General features: G+C 41.4%; 1 protein-coding gene across 5 annotated transcripts in view; it reads left to right on the forward strand.

Annotated features, from left to right (window-relative positions):
* shq1 (SHQ1, H/ACA ribonucleoprotein assembly factor) overlaps positions 1-26,020 on the forward strand; it is a 44,692-nt gene that overhangs the window by 7,323 nt on the left and 11,349 nt on the right. For 3 of the 5 annotated variants that reach the window (XM_085405674.1, XM_085405675.1, XM_085405673.1), the window contains 4 exons: positions 5,646-5,803; positions 5,897-5,983; positions 6,302-6,355; positions 18,050-18,173. In XM_085405674.1, the coding sequence (XP_085261800.1) occupies positions 5,646-5,803; positions 5,897-5,983; positions 6,302-6,355; positions 18,050-18,173 (423 nt within the window). The remainder of the gene's footprint in view (positions 1-5,645; positions 5,804-5,896; positions 5,984-6,301; positions 6,356-18,049; positions 18,174-26,020) is intronic. The other 2 variants (XM_085405676.1, XM_085405677.1) reach the window with 1 other exon arrangement.

The raw sequence follows: 26,020 nt of genomic DNA on the forward strand, positions 1-26,020 counted from the left end.
CTGCAGAGCGGGCGGACGCATAAGTTTGTGAATGCGATAACTCAAGAACGAGGAACATAGGAGTTTGAAACTGATACCATAGGTATGTTGACTAAAGGTCACAGACTGGTTTGAATCTCAGTGTGAGACCCCTGCTCTAGGAGATGTAGTAGAGTGGAAAGGTAAAAAAAACATTAAACTGAAATACTCTGCATAGTAAAATCTGAGTACTTTAAAACTGAACCTGCATGTGCATTTTAAATAAGTACTGAAAGTATCATGTTAATGTTTTCAGTTACTTTCCATCACTGATCTAGAAACACTCAGACCTGATACCCAATGTTTTGTAGTAGTTTAGTGTGCTGTAATGTGTTTGCAAGGTAATCATGAGCAACTCACATCTGCATTTTTACATATGCAGTGCATGCTTTACCGCCCTCAGTCTGCATCCTTTATGTCCAATTACTTAAAACAATGTCACACACATTCTGTGACCTGAATGCGGATCATTCATCAAGCTATTGGAACAGCAGCAAAGTAATTACTGAATGCTACCAGGAGGTGGCATGACATTTCAAAAATAAAGAGAGCAATCGTGCATTGTTTATTATATAAGTTTAACCTCTCACTGATCATTTTCCCATTCGCTGTATTTTAAATCGTCTCCCCAGTACTTCTGCGGATTGAATCAGGGCGAAAAAGAGTGTTACTGCTGAGCTTGTCAGACACTGACAGTATATGAAATCCTAAAGGACGCACAAGTCTCTGCAGCGGGCCCTTCTAACAGAAGGACAGACCTCAGCTTGTGCTCCCTGCTAAAAGTGCCGCGGGGCACTTGAACAGGAAAGACACTTGTCATTATGAAGGATTGAACTTGGACTTTCCCTAATCTCTCCATCTGTCTGCTGCCTGCTGACTAATTTAAACTATCATTTTTTTTCTCCTTTCTAAACATTTCCCGTCTGCTTACATTAATAGTCTATGAATTTGGTTTGAGAAGAGTTGCTTGTTGTCCGGAGGGGTCCCGGTTTCCTCTCTTTGTTCAGCCACTTCCACGGGAGTGATAGCTTGTGAACCCTAGCACTCTGAGAGACCGTGTAATTGTGCCATCCAGCCTCACTAACAGTCTGCTAATTCCAGACCTTTCACTGCGGCTCACAGCTACAGCCTGTGTGCAGTGAATGGATGTTGTACGCTTAAGGGAGGATTTAGATTAAACAGATAGCAGCGTTGCTGGAGGGAGTGCTGCCGGCCGTGCTTTTACCAGCGCTGACGAGCAGCCATCAGTCAGCGCGGCAAAAGCCATTAGCCTCATCTTGGAGTTTAGCCTCTGACGAACATTACGGTTCACTGTAGCTCCGCCGGCTCCCTCTCCTCATTCTGCATTCTAAGACAGAGTGGCTCAGTCGGGAGCCTGGGCGTAGATAAATGGGCCAAATTAAACTTAATGGCTTGATTGACAGCTCGAATAGCATTAGCCTCAGCCGAGTGTGAAGAATGGCGTCAGTCAGGAGATTTAAGCAGCTTGCCGTCAAATCTTGAAAGCGTGCTCATGATTTTAACTGTTTGCCATATTTTTCAAACGGAGATCTCCAATTCCTCTATCTGGGTTTACTAGACACACCCCCCCCCCCCCCCCCCCCCCTCGCTTCTGCTAAGCCTGATATATATATATATATATATATATATATATATATATATATATATATATATATGTCACCTGACAGATGGATGTGGACCCAAGTGCTAATGAAGTAGAAAACAAGAAAACCGGCCCCTTTGTGCTCTCCAGTGTCAGGGCCAGCGCGCTGACAGGCCACAGCTGTCCACTGGAGGCCTGTATTAACGCACTGGTCCAGCTTAAATGCTCCTGACAGCTTGGCCTCTCTCTCTACCTGACACTCTTTGTGTCTTTGTTATGGCTAGATGTAGAAACCGGACCTGTGACCAGCTTAGATGGTCTTCTGCTGATTTAGGCCGCAACACTGCTCACGTCTGAACAGACTGATCATTAAATGTCCCTTTGATTCGATCTTTGACATCATCACAGTGTGAGTGCGCAAAATTAACCGACTCTCGTATGCACGGTCAAACTTTGACCTCTAGCATTTGTGTGATTCTGAGCATTTTCCAGCCCTCAGCAGTATTTTGACCAGGCATATTTGCTCCATGCCATCCGGCCATCTGGACCTGTAGAGAGCAGTGACGAGCCAGGCTTCCGTTCCAACAGGAGGATTTAGGTCAGAAATTAATTTGCAATCAGCAGAGGCCCTCATAGGCTGTGTGCTAATACCCACTAGAATCGACTGGCTCCGTAGTGGAGATGAATGAACGTGGCGGTGGGTAAATCGGGTACGCGGAGTTAATAGAAAATATATCAGCAGCATGAAGCTGCTGGGTCTGTGCTGAAGGAGAGAGAGGCTGCTTTGTTTTTCCTCAAGTGCTCACGCATCCTTGCATTTGCACGCACGCATGTGTTTGAGCGACACAGATGCGCATTCACTTAGATAGCTGTTACTTAAGCTAGTGAGTCACTTTGGTGTTTCATATTTATAGCTTCTCCCCTTATCTCGGTGCCTGTACGGTTACGTTAAAAGCGCACATGCACGCAGATCTTTGTGTCTGAGCTCTCCCTCTGCAGCTACACTGACGAGGGACTCGGGTAGTGTCTGCAGGGAGCTGAAACCTGACGTAATGCAGCAGGAATCTCCTTCGCAGCACAGCCAAGTTCCCACTGCAGCCAAGGAGATCACTCTGAAGCGCTGCCTGTGCGTGTGTGTCTGTGTGTGTTTGTGTGTGTCTGTGTATATCAAATGTGTTTGTGTGTGTGCATTTGCTCCAGCCAGCACACACCTTGCACACCAAGGGCTCGGAGCAGGGACTCTCTTTTTCTCATGCAGAGAGAGGGATTGCTTTCAGCTGTTTAATAAGCTGCTTGGTGGGGGGAGTTGGAGTTACAGCATGTTTCCGCAGACATTCAGCATGCCTTTCAATACTGAATGATCGCAGATCGCTTAAAATGGGATTGAAGTCTGTTTGTGTCGCCCCATTAGGCTTGCCACAGATCCCCATTAAGCAGATGTCTCTTTCAAAAGACAACAGTTAGCGAATTTGCAGAGAGAAAGGAAGCTGAGGTTTGGAGATATTTTCATGTTACAGAGCTCCAATTTTTCTTAATGCAAAGCCACTTTGAAACACGCACAGTACTAATAACATCAGCTCTGCTAATTTAGCTTATTTAATATGGGCCTATTTGTCCTATTTTGCTTCTGCTTTTCAACACAGAATCTAATCAACAATCACGCCACAGCCATGGACTGGGCAACAGTCAAAATGTGTGTGTGAGAAAACAGCGTGCAAACCTTCAGTCTGGGTTTCATCCGAAGACACCGTCACAGATGACAGATTCTTTTTCTCTTGTATAACCTGTGCACAGTTATTAGGCATGTCGTATTTTGGGGGATTAATTTGATTATCAGCAACTACAGCGCTCGCGATCAATCCAAAACGTTACATAAAGTCAAACCTGATTATTTAAGACAGTAAAAGTTTTGGCTTTTGTAGAGAATATCTGTGTGTACGTGAATGTTGGGCAGTTATTGGTGTTTAGAATTATTGTGCAACTAAATTACATTTTACAACTACATTCCACAAAGAAAGGACATGAGATTTTGGATATGTTGGATGTGAAATTGTCATATAGCATTGCAATTTTGCGAAAAATGTATCCTCAGAAAATGCATGAGAAAAAAATGAAGTCGACATCAAGCCATCGTGAGCTGGTCCTGATGTTTCCGAAGGAAAAAAGGAAGAAATGGAGATTCTGGATTCATTTATTTGTCGCAAGAAAGCAGCAGCATGGAGAATTTCACCGTTTGATCCAGGAGTCGAAGCTTTCGTGCATATTTCAGGATGTCAGTCTGAGCTCTTGCTGGTAGAGTTGGGACCACATTTGTGGAAGTGGAGAAATGCGTTCGGAGAGAAAGAGATCGACCCGGAGCAGCGTCTAGCCATGTGCTTGAGGTAAAATAGTTATTTTACTGTGAAAAACGTGGTTGGTGTGAACGCCCGCGTTGACTCTAAACTCTAAATTTACAAATAAACATTTAAAACAACATCTGTGACCAGTATAGCACCCCTTTTTTTTCTGTTTTTTTCCAGTCATCAGCCTTCCATTCATAAAGCCTGTCAGTTCTCGATAGGATTTTAGGTGAGGTGAGGCAGGGGACTGTGTCATTATTCTTTCATCTTTTTGCGATGGAGCATTGTCCTCCATAAAAACCACTCTCTTCTTGACAGATTCAGATCTTTTCCTGCACCTGCTTGAAGACGGTGTCTTCTAAAAACTGGCAGTAGTTTGTGAGCTGATTTTGAGGCGATCTTTAATCCAAAAGGTCGATTTTAATGACACCAAGATGTACCAGTACCCTACCTCCACCTTGCTGGCATCTGGCGGAGCTCTGTGCCTGTTACTGATACTGATCTGGCCTTTCAAGAATGATTCTCATTTCTTCAGTCCATAAAACCCTTTACAAAAATCTGTCTTCAGATATTTCTTGGCGCAGTCTTGATATTTTAACTTAACTTGGTCAGTGGTGGGAAGGTTTCAGTCTTGGACATGAACTAGAGCTGACCAATTCACACCACGAGCCACTGCTGTTTATATTGTTAGGATTTGGAAGCTACACATTGAAACTGATGATATAGTCAAAATGCTTACTTGCCTTATAATTGTGCGCACAGCGTTTATGCAACGAGACATAACTGTATATCAGTTTGCGGTAGGAAGACTATGACTTTTCTTGCCCTGACACAGTGGATGTAGTAAGACAGGGAGAGGAAAATCCATTTGATGCAGTCGTTTTGTTGTGTGGATTCTGGGATTTGAGGAGGTGGACAATGGTTCCTGCTTGTTAAGACTATCATTTGCTCTTGCTGTCCGATCTTATTGAGTGGCACACTACACTGTGATTTTTATTTTTATTTTTTTTTTGGTTAATAAAAATGGAAATCTAATCCAGCATCATCTGAATAAGAATAAATAAGACGGGTGTTTTAGTTTTCATTGACATATTCTCACACACAGCTGGACTGTAATCTCCAGTATTTCGGCGACGTGCTATGTCTATCACGGACGTGCGGTAGTGTGTGTATTTTATTTTCTCTTAAAATGCGTCAGGATTGGTCACAAATCTGTCCATATTTAACCCTACCTCACGTCTCATTGTAATTCAAAGGCTCTCTTTTGTGTGTTCAACACGACTACAACACGAGGTTAGCAAAATGGCACGCAGCTCATATTTATCCGGCTTAGTGTGGACATAATCTTAAAGACTTACTGCACTAAACCTATTTTTATTAAGCTGTTTATCCCTGCAGTGAGACTATGTGCCTCACCTCGATGCGTGCTGGTTTCGGTATGTATTTGATGTGAAAAATCGTTAATTTGCGTCTTTGACTTGTGGCCGAGGAGCTTTCTTAAATGATGTGTCTGTTGACTGTTTGTAAAGTCATTTACTGACAGTACGTTGCAGGGAGCTTACCTGTGAGAAGGAGCCTAACCACTGTGACCTCTTCTCACACCCACAGCTGGATTCTTTTTGTCTGCGCATTAAAAACTAGACTGCTTCGTGTGTTTTGACTGTCTAATCTTTGGTCTCGTGCAGCTGTACCGTTCACTGATGATGAGAAAGAGCAGCTGAGGAAATTCACCAACCGCTCCTACCTGCTGGACAAGGCGTCTCGTTACCAAGCGTGGCTAAGCCTCGTGGACATCCTGCTGGCTTACACCTACGAAGTGCGCTCGACGGAGGGGGAACACAATGTGAGTGTGTGTGTAGATATGTGTGAAGAGGAAACTCCTCCTGAGCAGCACTTATCCTTGGATAACAAGGCCCTCTATCCTCACATCCTTTAGACCGCCTTCCATTTTGTTCAGAGCCTTAAGAGATTACCAGCAGATCCTAAAGCTCAGTCCAGGTCTCCCTGTGTCACTTCACTAAAGGTAGCTGCTGCAGCAAGGCGAGAGGAACAAATCTGATTGCCTTGTTAAACCATGTGGTAAATATTTGATACAGCCTTAATGTTGAATTAAATCTCAGCTATGAAAACAAAATCTGTCATAGGTGAATATTTTAATTCCACTCGGTATTATAATGTGGAGCCTCCCCCCACTTTATTTCCAATGGTTCGTAGCCTGCTCTTTACAGAACTCTGAGCATCTGCTTCGCTGTGGTGCTTTCACTTTATTTCAGTGGATGTTCTTGTAGCGTTTCCTGTCTGTTATTGCACCGATGACAAGTTTCTCTCTTCTTCCCTGGAGGTGGAAACACCGTGGACTATCAGAAAACTCAGTGGGACTCTGTGCTGGCTGGAGGTGAGTGAATTATAACGCAGCAAGAAGCACTTCAAGAGCGCAAACCTTCACCAAGACAACTCACTCTCTGGCCTGTATTCATTTTTGAGGGAACAGTATTTATTTTGTATGTATTCATTTTATTTTCTTTGTTTGTTTGTTTTCTTTAAATGCACTTTAAGAAGTTTGCAGTGCAGTAAAAACCAGAGCAGGGCTTTTCTTATTTAGCCTGTTGAAACCCATTTCATATATTTGATGAAGTTGGCAGATGTGAAACGTTGAAAATGAGCTCAAAGGTTAATGTGATATGTAGAATCCCCGTATATCATTCTCTATATGCTCTCAATGCAAACAATGGCAGTAGGAATAGCTTTATATAGCTCTATGTAGCGTTATTATCACTTTGACCTTCAGATCACACCTTGACCTTGAAGGAGAGGTCAGAGGTCACGCTCTATATGTTGACGATACCACACCACACTTCTGATTTATAAGGCCTTTTGTCAATTTCCCACCAATAAATCATGAAGTTGACCTTGGAGACCTCGGTTGCTGTAAGCTAAATTTTGTTGGGTTGCTAACATGACTCCACTCTGCACCCCTACAAAGTTGCATCAGAGTTCATTCAAAACCTTTTGAGCTGTCGTGTTCACAGACAGAACGATTGGTTTTGAGATGTATGCGGTGCAACCTTCAACCGACCGCTGGACTCAACCCCAGTACTTTTTTGTTGTGCTAACCGCTGCGCCTCTATGCTACCCACACCCTCGAGAAGCACCGCATGCATTTGTTACACAACGACTGTCTGTAGCAGTAACAGTTGCTTCAAGGTGCTGTATGTTGTAAGTAAAGACCTGACAATAATACAGAGAAAACCCCAATCATCAGACCACCTAAAATGAGCAAGCACTTGGCGACAGTGGAAAGGAAAAACTCCCTTTTAACAGGAAGACACACTAGCAGAACCAGAAGAGGGGCCTGAAAGCTAAAGGCTCTGACTCCCATTCTACTTTAAAACTCAAGTAAGCCCACAGTCCAAGAACAAAGCGGCAGAAATCATGGCACAACTGTATTTCAGGTTAGGGCTGTTCGATATAACGATATATATATTGGATGACGATATAAAAACGTCTATCGTTTCATTTTACGCTATCGTTTGTTTCGTGGTGTCGCAAAATAAACTGTTTACGGCAATATTTTTTCATCGTTCTGATGGTCACTGTAGTGGCTATATTAATTTCTTAAAGTTCTCTCTTTCTCTTATATTTAATATAACCACACTACGGACGGACAAGCACCTGTTTTTATGCGTTGTCATTTGCAACAACGACGGTAACACCATCGCGTGTCCGCTTGTTTATGTTCCATGTAAACCTTTCACAATAAAGCTCAAGATCCTGTTGAGACTTTTCAAAATAAACTGAATCACATGAAAGAGCAGATTATTTACGGATGAGAAGTCAAAAAGAGCCGCCAGGTGCTAAAAAAATAAACCTTAGACTCAAACGCTAGAACAGGCTTTTCCCCGCAGCACGCCGTGTAATAAATACTCACAAAGAAAACGGCGGCCTTTACAACTTATGTCTTAAAATGTATCGTTTCATGCATCTGTTAAAACACTCGACTCCAGGTACATGACACGCAGCTGGAAACACTTCCCGCAAGTCGAGCTGCCCGAGATTCACAGAATTTACAGAAAACGTTACATTTTTGTGATTTATATCGTTATCGGGACGATAGATGTCTTATATCGGGATATGAGATTTTGGTCATATCGCACAGCCCTATTTCAGCTGCTATTTGTAGCTGTGTCTTTGACCAGCGGTCCCCAACCTGCATTGGGCCATGGACCGGTTTAATGTCAGACAATATTTTCACAGACCGGTCCTTTAAGGTGTCGTGGATAAATACAGCAAAATAAAATGATACGACCAAGACAAAAACTGTGGTATTTGTAAATATAATAATAAACGTGAATTCACTGTGTAACCGGTCCATGGCACAATAAAGGTTGGGGACCGCTGGTAACTTTTATCAGCAGAGTCCTCCTGAAATGCACCAACCACATTGAGAGTAACATCCTCCTCTCTGCCCCATAATGCTCTCTGGTCGCTATGGTAACGCTATGGTAAGTTAATAATGGCATTGAAGTTTTCTTGCAAACCCTCCTCCTGGAAAGTCAAGTGTTAAGAAAAAAGAAGTGACAGGCCAACCTTGTCTGGCATTTTCTGCAGTCTTTGTAAAACGATTAAATAAATAAATAAAATGCTGTGCCTGTATTGAACCACAGGCTGTTGTTGAAACAACACAATTTGGATATAACTAAGAACGCCATAAATAAATATAAAAGTTTAGCTCCTCTTGTTATCCTCTCAGGCTTGTAGCTCCGCAGCAGCTACTGTCTGGCGGGTAGGCTGGATGTGGTAAAAAGTAATTAGACTCTTGAGGGGAATGTCAAAAGGTTTTCAAATGCATCTGCGAGTCTGTTGCATATAAAGTTTCACTTTGTGTAAATATATTGATACCCTGGCTGATTTTTCTTTTCTTCTTCTTCTTCTTTTTTTTTGCCTTTTCCGTTACTGATATTTGCACTGAAGTAAACAGAGCGGGCCCAGGCTCCATCTATCTGTCAAACCAGAGGCATTTACTACAGCAGCAACAGGCGCTCCCAGCTGAAATTCTGAGTGTGTGTGATCTGTCTTCTACTGTCTGCTCTCACAACCTGCCATGAGACCATCGCTTTAGTGTACAGAGGGTGTTTGAACAGCATCAGACACAGGAGTCTAAGTTGTCTAAATTGAAAATCTCCATCCAGTCTGTTGTTTTCTGACAAGTTTGCTCTTCACATTGACACCGCAAAACAGCAGTGAGTGCATGGCAGGGTTTTAATAGCTTTGCAATTTTCATTAGTTTTTATTTTTATTTAGTTTTGACTTCAGATTTTCAATTTTATATCAGTTTTAATTAGTTTTTACCAATTGTTTGCTAGTTTAGTTTGTATTTTTTTTGAAAATCCTTAGTTTCAGTTTAGTTTTGATTAGTTTCAGTTATAGTTTTAGTTGTTTGCAATAATTAAGTGTAACAAAATCCCAGTTTCATCATATCAGTCATTCTCTTCTGCTTATCCTTGGTATGTTGCTATTCCAGCTACCATACCCTGCACCCTGCACAGGTCGCCTGTCTGTCGCAGGGCTAACACGCAGAGACAGACAACTCACATTCCCACCTATGGGTTCTTTAAACAAATAAATAAATAAAGGCAGATGAACAACCATTGATACCAGGCAACTATAAAATGTATATCTTGGCCCCAATGAGACTATTAACTCTTGCAGCACCAGGTGTTTGTAATTTTGGTTCAAGTGAACTGATAAACTTTTTGAAGGCAATTGACTCACACAGTTATGTAGATATCCCCATCCTGTTGTCTCGGGATGCATCACGCTGCCTTGTTAGCGTCTGTTTCTGGGGATGAGGGTTGAGTGTGCTCCCTTACCTTCTCAAGGTAAGCTAGGTTAGCCTTCTTGTGTGAGCTTTTCAAGTGCACTTTAAGGTTTGTGGGATTTTTTTCCCTTTAGAAATGTCCCTCATAATTTGTCTCTTTCCACTACAAGACACTTGCTTTATCCAAAACACAGTCATATTCAAAGTAATCCCAAATTGGACTCTGGCGCTTTCTCCCGACTTTTCCTGACATGATTCTGCGCGTGGACGGAGCAGCAACACAGACGACTCGACTAACGTACTGCCACCTGCTGGCATAATGAGACACGGCAAGAAAAAAAATCTGGAAACTAAACTTCATTTTCACTCTATTGTATGACACGCACACATCAATGAAAACTAAACACATTTTTGCTATAAATTCAGTTAATTTTAGTTAGTTTTGTGAACACTCATTACAGTTTTAGTTAGTTTTGCTTTTTTTTATTTTATTTTTATTTCCGTTAACGAAAATGTTTTTTCACTTCTAGTTTTCAGTATTTCGTTAGTTTTCGTTAACGATAATAACCTTGGTGCATGGTCCCTGACAACCCAGCTCGGCCATGTTTGGGCAGAAATTCCATTTGCTGTATTTTGCGTCATGCAGTTACACCACAGTTAGTTATGTTGCTTTCTGGGCTACATTATCATATAAAGTATTTCTGTGAAATTGTGCAAATTCTAGATGTCTTTGTCTGTGTGCAGTTTAGACTTCACAAGTATGATATAGTACAATACTCTGTTAACCACTGATTCTTGATCAGACTGATAAAGTCATTAGAGAAATGCAAAATGGTTTTGACTCATTTGGCTTGTTTAAAGGAACCGGTTCACTGAGAAGTGTGCATAGATTTGCTGAGTAAATCCTGACCTGAAACAGATATGCTTGCTTCAGAGCTTTCACATTTTACTCAGCACTGTTATCCAGATTACACATTAACGCCGCTTCTTGGAACAAGATCAAGTATTTTGTTGTGCAATATATTGTCAAATGGGAAGAGGTGGAAGTGACCAAAAAGCCTCTTCTGTGAGGAGTCATTTTGAAGGTATAGTTATGGGTGCACACAAGTTAGTGTACTCCTAGTGCCTGGATAAATAGGGGAGGTTGTTTCAGGAACGGCATTTGGTGTGAGATCTTTGCTGAATCAAGCATGTGGATCATCTGAAACGAGATTTCAATACCGGATTGGTTGAGGCTTGGTAGGTGCTGCTGGAAACTGTGCTACTGGATGTGGCTGAAGGCAGCCAAGAGGAAGAGGAAATGGGGAAGGCACAGCTAGTTTGGCTTTGACACCTTTTCATAAGTGACCCGCTTTTTCGAAATTTTAAGAAATGAAAGTCAAAAAGCATTTCAGGTCATATTAATAAACTGCTAGTACATACGCCTCCCATGATTATAGGACCAGTTTCTTGTCTGTGTGTTGAACTAGCTTTAGATTAGACACCAGTGCCACGTGAAGGAAGGCGCTTAACAATGACACAGAGAGACTGTGGACATACTTATATTGCTGCATGCAGCTACCTTGTTTCACCTCATCTCATTACTCAACGTGAGACTATTCCTTTGCAGTTTCAGTGATAGGTTTATTCATTCACTGAAATGCAAAGAAACCATTGTGCTGAGATGGCAGAGATCATTCCACGGAAAAGGGAAGTCTACTTACTCTTTTTTTTTTTCAGCGCACTTAACATTAGTGTGACTGCAAACAGGCGGCAAATCGTGGTTGTTTGGCTTAGATGTGGGCCGTGCTGAAGTTCATTTGTTTATTACAACATTATTACAACATCGCTAACACAAACCTTGAACTGGCTTCTTATTAACAACCAGCAACTATTTTACTAGTAGAGCCCGTTCAAGGAGACACTAACCAGTGTCTTTGCAGCTGCAGATATGCTTTAAATGCAGATACTCATAACATTACTGTGTTCCAAAGGGGACGTCTAGAAGGATGCACTGCTGTTTCTGAGACTGTTCCTGTTTAAAACATGGCTGTTGTGCATAACGAGAAGATTGCGGGTTGCAGCTTTCTTGCAACAGTTCTTCCAAATAACAGTGACTGAAGTCACTCGCCACAGGAAACTAGAGACAAAAAAAAAGTACAATGGAAACCTGTTCCGTTGACTTTACAAGAACCAGTTTGAATTTTTAGATCATCACAGCGATCAAGTTTTTGGAAAAAGTTGGAATTTTTTTTTTTTTTTTTTTTTTTTTTTTTTTGCATCCGTTTAGGTGTGTTGTTTCAAACTTTGTATGGCTCAAAGTAGGGTTGGGTTTAAACGTTGTTATATGGGGGCGAGAGCTTCATCAGTCAGTGCCCTCAGAAAGACACTCTAGGGGAAATGCCCACTCTCACTCAGCAACACATGAGCCAAGTTTGAAGTAGATTGAATAAATGTTTGTCGAGACTGGTAAATTATTAGTTAGATTACCAACAGTTGTTATTGTGTTAGCTTTGTTTGGCATTTTGGTTTGAATAAAGCGATATCCATCCATCCATCCATTCACTTCCGTTTGTCCTTTTCAGGGTCGCGGGGGGGTGCTGGAGCCTATCCCAGCTGTCATAGGGCGAGAGGCGGGGTACACCCACATTCACACCTATGGGCAATTTAGATTTTTCAATTAACCTATCCCCCGTAAAGTGATATCGATTCAGTAAATCCTGAATCGATTTTTTTTACAAATGTATTTTGCCAGAAACACCAGAATCTCAGGTTAAACTCACAAAAAGACATAAAAATGGACACAAAAAGCCCCACGGCATGTACATGGACATGCCGTCAGGGCTGAAAGGTTGTCTCTCTCCAACCAAAATTGACTGAACCAGCAGCAAAAGAAAATCAAAACTGTGCTTCACATTCGAGAAACATCTTCATTAGTTCCCTCTTACTTTTGCTGTTTTGTTTCCACCATGATAAAATCACACTTCCTGCACAGCTCTCTCGCTCTCTCTGTACGTCAAGAGCAGTTTCTAATCAAAAATCTGTTTTCTGCATTATTTGCTTATTACGCACCAGTCTACCGTTGTGTGCAGCTATGTTGGCCGCACCATTTTGTTTTTTTACAAAATTACTCCTTAAAAGAGAACAATTTCTGCTGTTCAATACTGAAGAAATTTAAACTTTTTAAAATTCTGCCAAATTACAAAACACTTGGCTGTGTCTCTAATAAACCTTTGTAACTTTGCTCTGCTCCATTTCAGCAGCATCAGGTAATGTTGATTCATGGTTTTTGATCTACTGCAGAATATTTTTAAGGTGGTTATCTGCTATAAAAAGCCAGGCCAGGAAAATCTCCTTCATGTTTTATCCTCAGTTACTTTGACACAAAGACATCTGCTGTGATGCTCACACCTCTGATGAAGTCTCACAGTGTCAGCTTTGTTTTTATACATAGATATAAAAATATGGATATGTAGTGAGAAATGATCAGAATTATTATATTTCTGACTGTCTGAGTCAAAACTGAAACGAATCAAATCGGGACCTTGTGAATCAGAATTGAGTTTTAGAAATCGGTGGTAATATCCAGCCTTACTAAATACCCACAAGCCACTTCTTATTGTTGCCACAGAGAGTAAATTTAAAAGTTTGTCATTACATTTGAGAACAAAACAACAACACCAAAGAGGTATATAATATAAGTTCTACACAGCCAGGTTTTCTTTGCATTAGCTGGTTTGACAAATCCTAAAACCCCAGGTGGAGATAAATGGTACCACAACAGTGGCTATCAATGTTAAGTCTGGCTCCTTGGTTCTGGCTCTGTGTGCACTCACATAAAAAAATAACTCTTCCTCTATATAAAAATGGTCCCTATAATTGCAGCCCACTCAGACAAGTTATGATGATGTATGATCATATGACAATGATAAGAAAATGGTGATTGAAAATCTCTAAAGAATGTAAAAAGTATAATGGAAAAATACACTGCAGTTCCAGCAGATTAGAGTACGTTTATGCTGTCCCACAACAATGTGACACTTCACTCAGTATTTTTTAGTAAGATATGGCTTAACAGCTTGCACATATAAAACACATTCCCCCTGCAGATAATCTGTAACACACTTAAAACCTGCTGTAAATAAAAGAATCAGTGACAACGGGATACTTTTAAGACGGTTTTAACTAAAACTCAGAACATAACCTGGTCCCGACCTGGTTATATCCTCACCGTGGTGATTTAACCAGATGAATAGAGAGCCATTCTATTAAAAGACTCAGCGTAGCTCACAAAAAACTTAATCTGACCTCACAGTACACCCCTCAGGGCAAAGTGAATAGCATATTTTAGTTTCTGTCCACCATTAACAGGACACATGACTAGATTTAAAGACGGAACTCTGTTTCTTGCTGAAACGTTGTTGAAGTCCACTCTAAATTGTAGTTGGTTTGTACTTTGGATTAGAGGTGGGCGATATATCAAAAATACTCGATGTATCACAGGTTTTTCCACATATGATGGTCAAAATGGCTTTACCGTAACCATCGAGTATAAATTGCCATGGCAGTATTAAGTAGAGATGGACCGATCCGATATTACGTATCGGTATCGGTCCGATACTGACCTAAATTACTGGATCGGATATCGGAGAAAAATAAAAAATGTAATCCGATCCATTAAATATCACGAAAGCACCTCACAAAACTTGCAACACGCCGTAACTCACCTCAGAACGTTAGCATGTCGGAGCAGTATGCATCACGTGATAGAGCGGCTGTGGCATGCGGGACCTGTCGGTGGTCTGGATAGCTTCGCTAGCAGCCCGGCATTTCATCTCCGACAAAGTTATCCCGAGAGAAGTAAAGCCAGTGTGTAAGTCCATCTCTGAATGTTTGTAAAGCATTCCTGCGTTAAGCTTACCAAACGATATATGGAGCGACTGCCTCTTCTGGCTGCTACTTCAATCATGAAACTGCTTAAATGATCAGCTGATCGGCTTTTCTGTCGCGAGTCCGTCTCTCTGGTTTGTTTTTGGCCCACTTTGCACCAGAAAGAGGAAACCAGGGGCTGAACAACAGCAGCACGTTTAAGCTTGATCAGCTGTTGTTAGAATGTATTTAATATTACTTTCTACACCAGGATCTTTTTCTACGTAGCTGACGCTGGTAACTGTGCAGGGGCGGATCTAGCAAAGTTTAGCCAGGGGGGCCGATAGGGCATTAACAGGGAAAAGGGGGCACAAAGACATACTTTTCTTTCTTATTCTCATTTAAAATGTCTAGCTTTTAATAAATAATTATATATAGTAACTATTAAGTCTAATATACCCTAGTAAGCTATAGTACTTTTTCCTTTGGGAAGGTACCATCTGTGCAGTCTGCAATTTTGTTGAAGAAAGATGTTGAATCTATTTAATATTTCTTGAAAAAGAATTGATTTCTGTGCATTTTTTTTTTCACACTGCATCAAATTAAGGTTGATTACGTTGATTAAGCATCATGAGGTGGAGCGTGAGGGGTGGTTCCCTATTTTTTATTTATTTATTTTTGTTGTTGCTGGGAGTTGGAACCCTATTAGTTAGGTTGCTTAATATTTACGCTAAGTACTCTTTAAAATACCAGAATAGGGAGGATGGTGCAGGTTTAAGTTTATTAGATTGATCAGTATTGCTGAACTATGAAACATTTTTTTTGCATACAGGTATAACAGAATAGCTTTAGTGTAGTTGTTGTTTTAAACTTGAGTATGAACTTATACAAAATGCAGCAAGATATTTAAAAAACAGTTTTGTTGATTAAAAAAACACTATATCGGATTCATATCGGTATCGGCAGATATCCAAATTTATGGTATCGGTATCGGACATAAAAAAAGTGGTATCAGCTGTCTCCATGTAATTCACTGTGAGGTTTTATTTTCTCCCACATTAATGCATCATTAATCACCCCCTCCCAACTGGAAAATTTCTACCTGGCACACTGCGCTGAGCATCTGTGTGTGTGTGTGTGTGTGTATGTATGTATGTATGTATGTATGTATGTATGTATGTATATATATATATATATACACACACACACACACACACACACACACACACACACGACCAGATTGGGAGGTTATTTAAACATATTGTGATATATTTCGTGTATCGCGATATAGCCAAAAAAAATATCATCATATTAGATTTTCCTCATATCGTCCAGCTGCTCTTTGGATTATTTTCTTTTGAGCTCTTAAAATTTTTCCACCACTAATCAACAATCAGAACTCCTAAATTGTCACTTACATTGCCAATGGAGGGAAGAAAAATGCAACTTTATTTTAAAGTTACAGAGTGGAAGGATGTTATCTCAGTTGTCCAACACTACAGAGATAAAGTCACATTTTTGAGGAGGTGCACATCTGCTCCACTGTTATCCCTTCACACACAGCTATAAATCAAGCTTAAACCTCGACTGACAGTTGCTGCTACACACCCCGAGAGCTGCTCAGTCATTGTTATTGCGCATAGGGCCTGTGGGTTGTTCTTGCCAGTTGTCTCGCACTTAGGGCAACATGCTTCTATCCTACATCTGCCAAAACAGATGATGCACTTGAATATACGATCCTTCATTAACGCTAGGGACACACTACACTGCACATGTGGTTAAAGGGTCCCAGAGGGCATTTGACTGTTTAGTGAGTGACGGGATCCCAGAGCGTCCTCATTAGGCTTCAGGCACGCACACATGATTACCACTTGTGATCAAAATGCAGTTCTAAACAAGTCTTGTGGGGGTTCTTGGAGGCGTTTGGGAGCCTAGACCTAGACCATGGTTTGAGAGGAAGTAGTTTCCCTGTTGTGCTGACAGGGAAGCACAGAACAGTCTTCACCTGCACGACAGCCCTTTGCTGCTCGTCAGTCAGTCAGTAGAGCTGTCAGCTCCCATTGAGGGGCCACCTCACTCAGTCTCCCCCTCCTCCACCACTTCCTCGCTCTGTTCTGCTCTACAATGGATTCCTCTCCGTCTCTGACTGCCTGTCTATCTGTGTGTCACTGCTGATACAGCTCTGCTGCCTCACTCCATTCTGCTGTCTGCTATCTTTTTTTAATGCTCTGACTTGACTCGCTCTCTCTTTCCTCGCTTATGCCAAACATTCCTCTTTCCCTGCCACCTTATCCCACCTCCCCACCCCCCATCTGCTGCCTGTTTATTTGTCCTCAGTCGACTGTGCTGGTGTGACTGTGAGTCCCCCCCCCCCCCCCGCGGCTGCAGCAGACCTTATTTACACTCTTGCTAAACAAGCCCAAGGGAAAGCATGATCCCCAATGACATGCACTTGCAAGCTTGCAATACATCCTTAACAAGCCACAAAGAAAAAAACGAGGGAATTTGAGGGTGGGGGGGGGGTGGTGATAAAAATCTCTCGTTCTGTCTCCAGGCCATGTCCATTAGTGCAGAGAACATCAGAGAGTGATAGCAGTGATTAAAGAGAGGCAGCAATTAACAGTCCAGGGCTGTGGAGGTGTTTAAGAGTTGCAAACCTCTATTTTGCCAGCTCTATAAATGAGTAGTTGTTAGGAGTAATTACAGAACCATCAACTGCAGTTCTCACCAACAAGGGCCAGTGTTCAGTCTAAGAATAAGAGGGGATGGAAAAACCTCAAGCCCTTTCAGCCAATTGCATCTTTGTTTCCCTTTCTGTGCTCTGGCTCTGTGCAGGATACTCTTACAAATGTCTTGTTCAGGGGTGCTCACACTTTTTCCGCATGTGAGCTACTTATAAAATGACCAAGTCAAAATGATCTACCCACTACAAAAATCCAAAACATATACTTATTTATAAATATATTGAGGATTCTTTATATCTACAATGTATATACATGCATAACCGCAATATCCAATATTTCACAACACAATTAACTATGTAAATTTTTTGTCATTACCTGAGTTTACTCTGATGACTTGCACTGAATTGAATCAGCCAGGGATGCATAGTCCGGACAGTAGCTGCTGACGGCCAGGTTTAAGAGAAAAAACCGAGAGCTAAAAATTGGAGTTAACTCGCTGACTAGCTTGTCAGTTTTACTACACTTCGCGCCGCTGTTTGCGCATGCGCAGCGACCTAAGCGTCAGAAAAAATCTGCTGTCATCTGACTGGCTTCCCTGTATCAATCAAGTGACGGGATGGATGATAGGCTGGCATCTATTTTTTTAATGCCATGCGATCTACCAATACTACCTTTGCGATCGACTGGTCGATCGCGATCGACGTATTGAGCACCCCTGCTCTTGTTCTCTTTCCTGCAGACTTACAGCTCCCTGCAAGAGGTCCTGGTGTCATTTGGACGGAGGGTTTTGTGCTACCCGCTCTACAGACACTTTTCGTTGGTCTCTCTTGTGATTCATGACACGGCTAAAATTCTGCATTCAGGTGAGACACGCTTACCAGACCTACACCGGCAACACGCACACATATGCACAAAAGCTCATAAAGACCATTATTACCTCTGCAGACTGGTAGTGACCCTTTGACATCTGCCACATGATCTGCAGTGTTCTTTGTGGGTTTTGTGGTTTTGAGTTAAAACTAGAAGCTAAATCAACTCTAATTTCTTTCCACTGTGAACACGGGATCTTGGCTAATTAGTGTTAATTGATTCTGCCCACCCCGTGGTTTCTGCAGAGCAGCGCTTTCATATGTAAATGAGTTTTGGCGTGTGCAGTCAGAGTCTGCTGCGCGTCCGTAGCCTGTAGGATGCTGCTCGATCGAGAGTGCGTGCTGCTGAAAAGGCAGCCTGATAGCCAGCGTGCTTTGCATGGAGTATTGTTTAGCAGAAGCAGCCTGCCACTGATGGAAAGTAGCCCATGAGAAGACAGCAGCGAGTGTTTGAAAATGATATTCCTCCAGCTACGCGAGAGAGCGAGAGTGGCCGGGCTCCCACCCCCTCAGGGAGCGAAATGTGGATTAGAGGAAAACGGACTGTTGACTTTGATATCTCAAAGCTGCACGTAATCTTTAAATCAAAAGCCCCCGCAGACAGCTGAGAGTCAGCAGTGTAAACATACTCAGGATGTGTGAGGGCTAAGATTATCCAGCTTGTGATGATTTTAACACTAGCAAACGACAGAAAATTAAAGGCCTTTTAAGCCCCAGATTAGCATTTCCTCGCCTCATTAAGTAGGAAGATGAGTTGATCAGGAGAGCCAAGGAAACAGCAGTTAGACTCGCTCTTTCCTTTCTGTCTTTTACCTCAGAGCAAAGATTTCTCTTGTTGAGCCCAAACCTGGAAATTGTTCCATCTCCTTACACCTCAAAGAACATCTTATTCCAACTCCACTCTGTGCATAATAAGAAGCCAAAGCGTCTGTTTATTTGTTTAAATTTAGAGGGGGGAGGGATGGGACTTAATTTTTTAATATGCAATAATGTTCCCTCCCGGCTCATAACCTTCATTATTTACAAGAATTATGAAGAATAAGTAAAAGGGCTTCTCCTTAATCAACTGTAACACTACAGTAATTCGTTCTGTTGCATGTGTGAGGCTGCCTTTCCTCCCAGCATTACTTTAGACACTAATTAATTTGTCAGGATAAGGCGAATGGAAATGCACGTTCCATTTTCGAGGTACTTCATTTAACTGTCTGTACAAGCAAACATTCATATTAGCAAAACAAACCCATTAATGGCAGCGAGCAGATTAAGGCCTCAGAGGAAGTGTTATCCAGGGGTAAATATTTAAACAACCTTCTGGCAGTTTGGTGAGCATTCTCAAGGAGCTCCTCCACCTGCTTCCTAAGAGGCTGTAACTAAAGAGCCACCGGGCAGGTATAGAAGAGCAGAAAGCCAGTCGGAGTTAGGAAGTGTCGAGGTGGGCACCACTGTCGTGCTGCTGTCGTGATCAAACAGAAAGGGCGGTACAGGAAATGTCAGATGTGTCCTTCGATAAAGGTCCGCCATGTTCCTGTGTTGTTCATTCACAACAGCACCTTTACAGCCAACGTTTCTTTGGAATTTCTTGGGAAAGTTTTACATTTGTGGAAGTCAAGTTTTAGGTCGAGTAAGGCGCTCTGGTCTGAGTAATGAAATTTTACATTCAGGCCAGGGTGATATTTTATTGGATGAGATTCAGGCTATGTCCACACCAACGCATTGTTTTCTCTCCGTTTTGGCCTCCCGTCCACACTGAGACGGCGTTTTCCCCAAGGAAACACGCAGCGTTTTGAAAACGCTCTCAAAAACGAATACATTTCAAAACGGAGCTGTTCCATTGCAGTGCGGACACTCGAAAACGCAGACTTGCTAAAACGATGACGCATTTTAGTCATGTGATGCAGTCATGTGACCAAATAAACAAAGATAGCGGAGTGCATTATACAGCAGTTGTTTTGATTGCTCTCAATTTTGATGAATATCCGTTTGTACATGCTCCAGATAGCTTTTCTTCAAATTCTTTAATTCTCACTCGCTTTTGCGCACGGATGTTTCAATGTGGACGCACAACTCTGTAAAACCAACTGAAAACGCCAGTGTGGACACGGAGCGTAGTGTGGACGTAGCCACAAGAAGTGGATATCCACATGTGTCTGTGGGGGTGGGAGGAAAAGTGCCATCAGGGATGAATTGTCCCAGCACATTAGACCTGCCACAGGATGAAGCCTTTCAAGCATATCATCATTAGTGGTAAATCTGACAAAGGCAGAATGCTTCCGGCTGCTTTTGCTGCTTTTCCTGTTGCCTCTGCTCTTACTCTGAAAAGTTAAAAGCAAAAAAGATATAATTTAAATGTTATTGATATGAGCTAAAGAACCTTTAGTAGATTTCCTTTTCCCCCAAGTTATTCATGATGGCAGGTCTGTCAAACAGAGAAAGTATTTACCCCCTTCCTCATCATTATTATTATTATTTATTTATTTATCTTGTCACACTTGCATTTTTCATATAATTAAACAAATTTTCATATTTGACAAAGATTCCCTGAGTAATTACAAATGCAGTGTTTAAATGTTGACTTGATTCAGGGAAAAATTATTTGAACCCCTGCTGATTCTGTAAGTTTGCCCACTGACAAAGAAATGGTCATTCTATCATTTTAATGGTTGGTTTATTTGAACATTGAGAGACAGAACAATAACAAAAAAATCCAGAAAAATGCATTTCAGAAAGTTATAAATGAATTCGCATTTTCATCAATCAGTAGGACTTCTAGCCCCCAGGTCTATCTTATACAGGCAACGAGCTGCGATTGGGAGCCTTCACAACTTGTTATGCGTATAAAAGAATGCTGCCCATTGGAGCAATTAATTTCTCCACCATGGCCAAGACCAAAGAGTTTTCCAAGGATATGAGGGACAAGATTGTGGACCTACACAAGGCTGGAATGGGCTACAAGACCATCACCAAGCAGCTGGGTGAGAAGGTGACAACAGTTGGTGCAATTTCTTTCATGAAAATGTGACTTAATTTATAACTTTCTGAAATGCGTTTTTCAGGATTTTTTTGTTATTGTTCTGTCTCTCACTGTTCAAACCCAAAAAACTTAAGCAAGTGTTAAAATGATTTTTTTCCTCTGACTGTATAAAGGGAAACCTATGTCCAAATCTACCTGGCTCTATTTAGGGAGCAAGTAATTACCTCCCTTGTTAAGTCATTTTACTTTTTCACAGCACAGTAAAATATCCACCTGCATAAGGGACCACTGGATGGCTTTTTAGTGTGAAAATTGCTGAGAAGGAGGGAATACTTGTTGGACTTTCCCAGCGGAAAATACACTGGGAACCATTGTGTTGCAAAGTTAAAATGTTTAATGTAATGAGTGTTTGTTCCAAGCCACAGGTCTGAGTCTTTCGACACAGTCTAGTTTTTCAACTTTCGTACTGGCTATGACATCCTCTGTAGCTGCCATACGACACCAGAGTAAGGTGGTTAAGCTAAGGTGCTGCACCAATTTGCCACTGACTTTTGACATTAGTGCTTCTTTATAATGCAAAAAAACAAAACAAAACTGAGACATGGTGCTGAAATTGCACTCATTTTCCTTTAGATATGAAGCTGCTTTGTTTTTAGTTGAAGACAAGGTGGCGAGGACCATTTTTAGGTTATCATGCAGTGGTTTTACTGGTCTTTGTGAAGTTTTACTCAACATGTTTTAAGCAATAAATTAAAAAAAAATGCTGTGGGCTGTCAGTGTCCTTCAAGATATTTGAAAATAAGAATACTTTAAATTCCTCATCAGAAAAGGCTGTGACAAAGATGGCTGAGGTTGTGTTTCTCACATACATCATTAAGTGTTTATGTAAAAAACATAAAAACTGTTTAAAAAAAAAAAAAGATTACTTTGCTGCTGCAGTGTCTAGAAAACACAGCAGGCTTTTGTTTTTGGTCCACTTCACACCCACCACCACACTGCATGCCTGCCCAGTCTGCAGCCATGAAGGAATTACTGCTCTACGTTTTGAATGCGTCCCCCTCCCCACTCATTGGATAACCCAATGATACCTAATTGAAATGCCTCGCTCACTTGTGCTAAACCCTTCACCAACAATCAGAATGTTAAACTCAACCTTTGCTCCAGTTTTCTCCAAACAACTTAGAAAGCTTCTCTCTGGAAAAAAAAAATCAAATCTTGGAAGCAAGACCTTTTTTTTTTTGCTTCACACAATCCAAGCCTTGATTTTTTTTTTTTCTTTAAAAAAGAAAAAAAAAATTCTTTTATGTTTTTTCCTTAGGCCACAGTTCCCTGTATACAATGCCATGCTTTAAATGAGGACCAAATGTTTGTTCAAGGTTTTCCTCGCTGTGAGTACGCTGTTTATTTTGATTGGTCTGGAATGTCTCTGGACAACGCCAACAAGCTCTCTGGAGGTGGAGAGGAGCATTTTCTCTTGCCCTCAGCGGATTGTTGGCCACATCATATGGCTATTTATATGCCTGATTGAAGGATAAGTGCTGCAGCACTAGCTATGTGCTTCAGGAGAAAATTCCTTTCAGAATAACACACGTATTCAGTGTATCGTCTTGATGCATGCTCAATCATGCAGGTAATTAAATCCAAAAATTTGGTTCTGTTCATCTGGACGTTTTCAGTGGGAGAAACATTTCGTCACTCGTCCGTGCAACTTCTTCAGTCTCAGCTGACTGCAGGTTTCCCCAACCTTATAAACAGTATCTTTGCACAATGACTGAAACCAGTCCACTGAATAAACAATGGGCTGTGAGGTCAGGATCCAGGAGAGAAGGACAACTGCTGCCTAAGCGAAAACCCTTAGTGATTCCCTATGTGTCAGGAGTATCGGAACAGTTGAGACGCATTTTCTCCAAAGACTGCGTGGCTTTCAAACGCCAAAACACACTCCGCCAAAAATGGTCCATGCCAATGATCCCTTGACACAAACAGAGCAATGTAGGTACTGTTAAGTGCCAGGAGGATTGCCATGACTTATACATTGGGGAAACCAAACAACGTCTGGACACATCCTGGACAGGGAGGAACGCTGGTTTGAGCGGGGAGTCAAGGAGGCCATTTACGTGAAAAGGGAAAGACCGTCTCTGAATCGAGGAGGGGGCCTAAAGGTACGTCTTTTTCTATCAGCTCACTGTGGATGGTACTCATGGTCTTTGATCAGTGGTTGTTAATCAACGGCCATGGCAATTTGCAAAATAAGGAAGGAATCAAGGAACTGACCTCACATCCCATTGTTCCTTCAGTGGTGCTAGTTTCAGTCATTATGCAATGGACTGTTTGTAAGGTTGGGGAAACCTGCAGTCAGCTGAGACTGAAGAAGTCACTTGTTAGAGTGACGAAACGTTTCTCCCACTGAAAACTCTACGTCCAGATGAACCACTGTGGTTCTGTGTGTGATGCAGTTGGGGTGTTGAAAGAGGAAACGGTTTTTCTAAAACAATTTCAAAACACACTGTCAAAAATGTCAATAAGGACTGAACGTACAGATTCTTTAGTAGATAGTTTGACAGTAGACATTTTCTGTCACCATCTGTATGTTTTATCATTTGCATTAAATAAAGCACATGGTATCCTATTGGCTTAACATTAACAAATGAACACTTAAAAAGTTTATATTAAATTTAAATAACACGTTTAATGTGTTGTGGCAATAGTTATACAGTTAAGTGTATGAAGGCAAATAAAGAGCTATGAGGTGCTGCTATTCTTAGACATCAACTGCATATTGGGACTTTGCAGCTTACACAGCTCTGGTGGCTTCCTGGTGGATATTTCTGGTGGCTGTAAACATACATCTTCTGTGCTCTTGCTTTGATAGATGAGAGCAAACATTTTTCCAAAGCAGCCTCTTGGGATGAACTCTGCAGTCATAATGACACACAGTCCTTCTCTCCAACATTAAATCAATCACTTAAATCTCTCTCCTTGTTGCTGATTGGCTTATTGTTTGTGGGTACCTCAATCCAGTCACCTCCTCTTCTGTCTCCTCTCAAAATAAACCAAGAATATAAAAATCAGTATATTTACGCACAGAGAACAGCCACAATATTAAACTTTTTTACTGTGTGTTGCGGTGTCTGACCACATTAAACCATTAAAAATGCAGAGTTTGTGAAGTCGGCATGTTGCCCTGGATTCATGAACAGTGACCAAGATGGACTTTTATATATGTGGCTAGAGACCGGTCACATCCGTAATACATCAAAGGTGGAAAAGAAGAAAGTTAGGAGCCATTCACATGCTGTGGAGACGTGTTTTAATTTGTCTCTTCACCTTTAGACTGAAAACATGCCTTTTGTTATATCATCTGATTAGGGCTCCCCTTCACAAAGGCAAAAGGGCCAACACGACCGGCATCTGGATAAAACATCATGCTCTTCCTCACATCGAGCTTCATCTCCTAAACTGAAGTCAGAGCTCTAACTGTACAAAAACATACATAAACATTGTTGTTTATTAACAGTATTGTGACAGTTATTGTCAGCAGACTGGACGTGCGACCCTCCATCTCCGGACAGTTGACAGTGGCCAAATAACAATAACAGCTGGTTATAAGCTAACATTATGGCAGCTGATGAGATTTTTTTTCCCCCCCCTCAAATAACGAGAACATATGAGAGCTTATTAGCACTAAGCATCAGAGTCCAACAATATTAGGTCCACTTTTAAGACAGTTCTGCTTACAGCGGCTAACACGGGCAAAAACAACACTTCATTCATTCTCACCAACTCACCTTTCATCAGACAGGAGCGAGCTTCACTGATTTATCGATGCATATTGGACTCCTTTTACAGAGTAAATAGACGTGGACACCAGCTGAGATAAACAGCGCACTGACAGCCTACACTCATTACAGATGAACGGCGTTTAGAGTTGTTTGTGCAATAACGACCACCATAGCTGGGATTACGGACTTGCATCTGGAATCTACTGGCATCACTGCAACTTTAATGTTGTTGCCGCTCAGTGTTAATGAAAGCACCACAAGTCATTAGTGCAAATAAATTATTTTTGTGCCTAATTTTAAAATCTAATTAAGCATAAGCTTTAGTGTCATATCTGTTTTTCAGTGACATTTCTAAAGTTTTGCAAAGACAGATTTTTATGAAAGAAATTAGGAGAGAAAAATAAGAAACAAACAGGATTAGAAGGAAATGAACGACCACATCTGCTGTGTGCATGAAGAGCTGCATAGACGCGACTCCAGTGTCTCCCCCTGCAACCCCGCCTCCCCCCAGGCCCTCGGGCTTGTTGTAGTTTTCAGTATGAGAAATGTCAGTTTTGGAAGTTATAGCATTTCTAAGGTTAGAAATGTAAATTAAACCAAATGTACTGCCAACTGCCAAAGAAAGACTTTGAGAAAGTGATCCTCCTCCTTTAGGACCAGGCAGGATTTCTTGGAAAGAAATAGTTTTTCGAGCGCTGTGGAGGAAAAAAGGGGGGAAAAATCAACAAGATGCAGATTTCTAAAAAATTCAGCTTTTACATGCTACGTCTAATTAATTGATGTAACATCAAATCAGAAGCAAAATGGATACAGATAAGGATGCAGCGCAGTAGCAGAACAGGCAGGCTTAAGATTTATGTCAAGTGGAAAATCATCAGAAACATTCAGAGCTATTTTTGATAAATGAAGGCAAAGCAGTGTTTGACAGAGTTTGAGCAGAAACACTATTAATTTGACAGACTCCAGAAATAGAGTTGTCATCTTTGTCTCAGATGAACCACTTCTTTTTCCTAAAAAACAAAAAACCCATATGGATGAAATTACTCTGCTGCTCGCTGGGATTTCCCTCTGATCCTGTATCTTGGCTT

The sequence above is a fragment of the Rhamphochromis longiceps genome, linkage group LG5, assembly GCF_057381845.1.
Source record: "Rhamphochromis longiceps isolate RC_006_pf linkage group LG5, R_longiceps_female_GT1.1, whole genome shotgun sequence".
Classification (NCBI taxonomy): Eukaryota; Metazoa; Chordata; class Actinopteri; order Cichliformes; family Cichlidae; genus Rhamphochromis; species Rhamphochromis longiceps.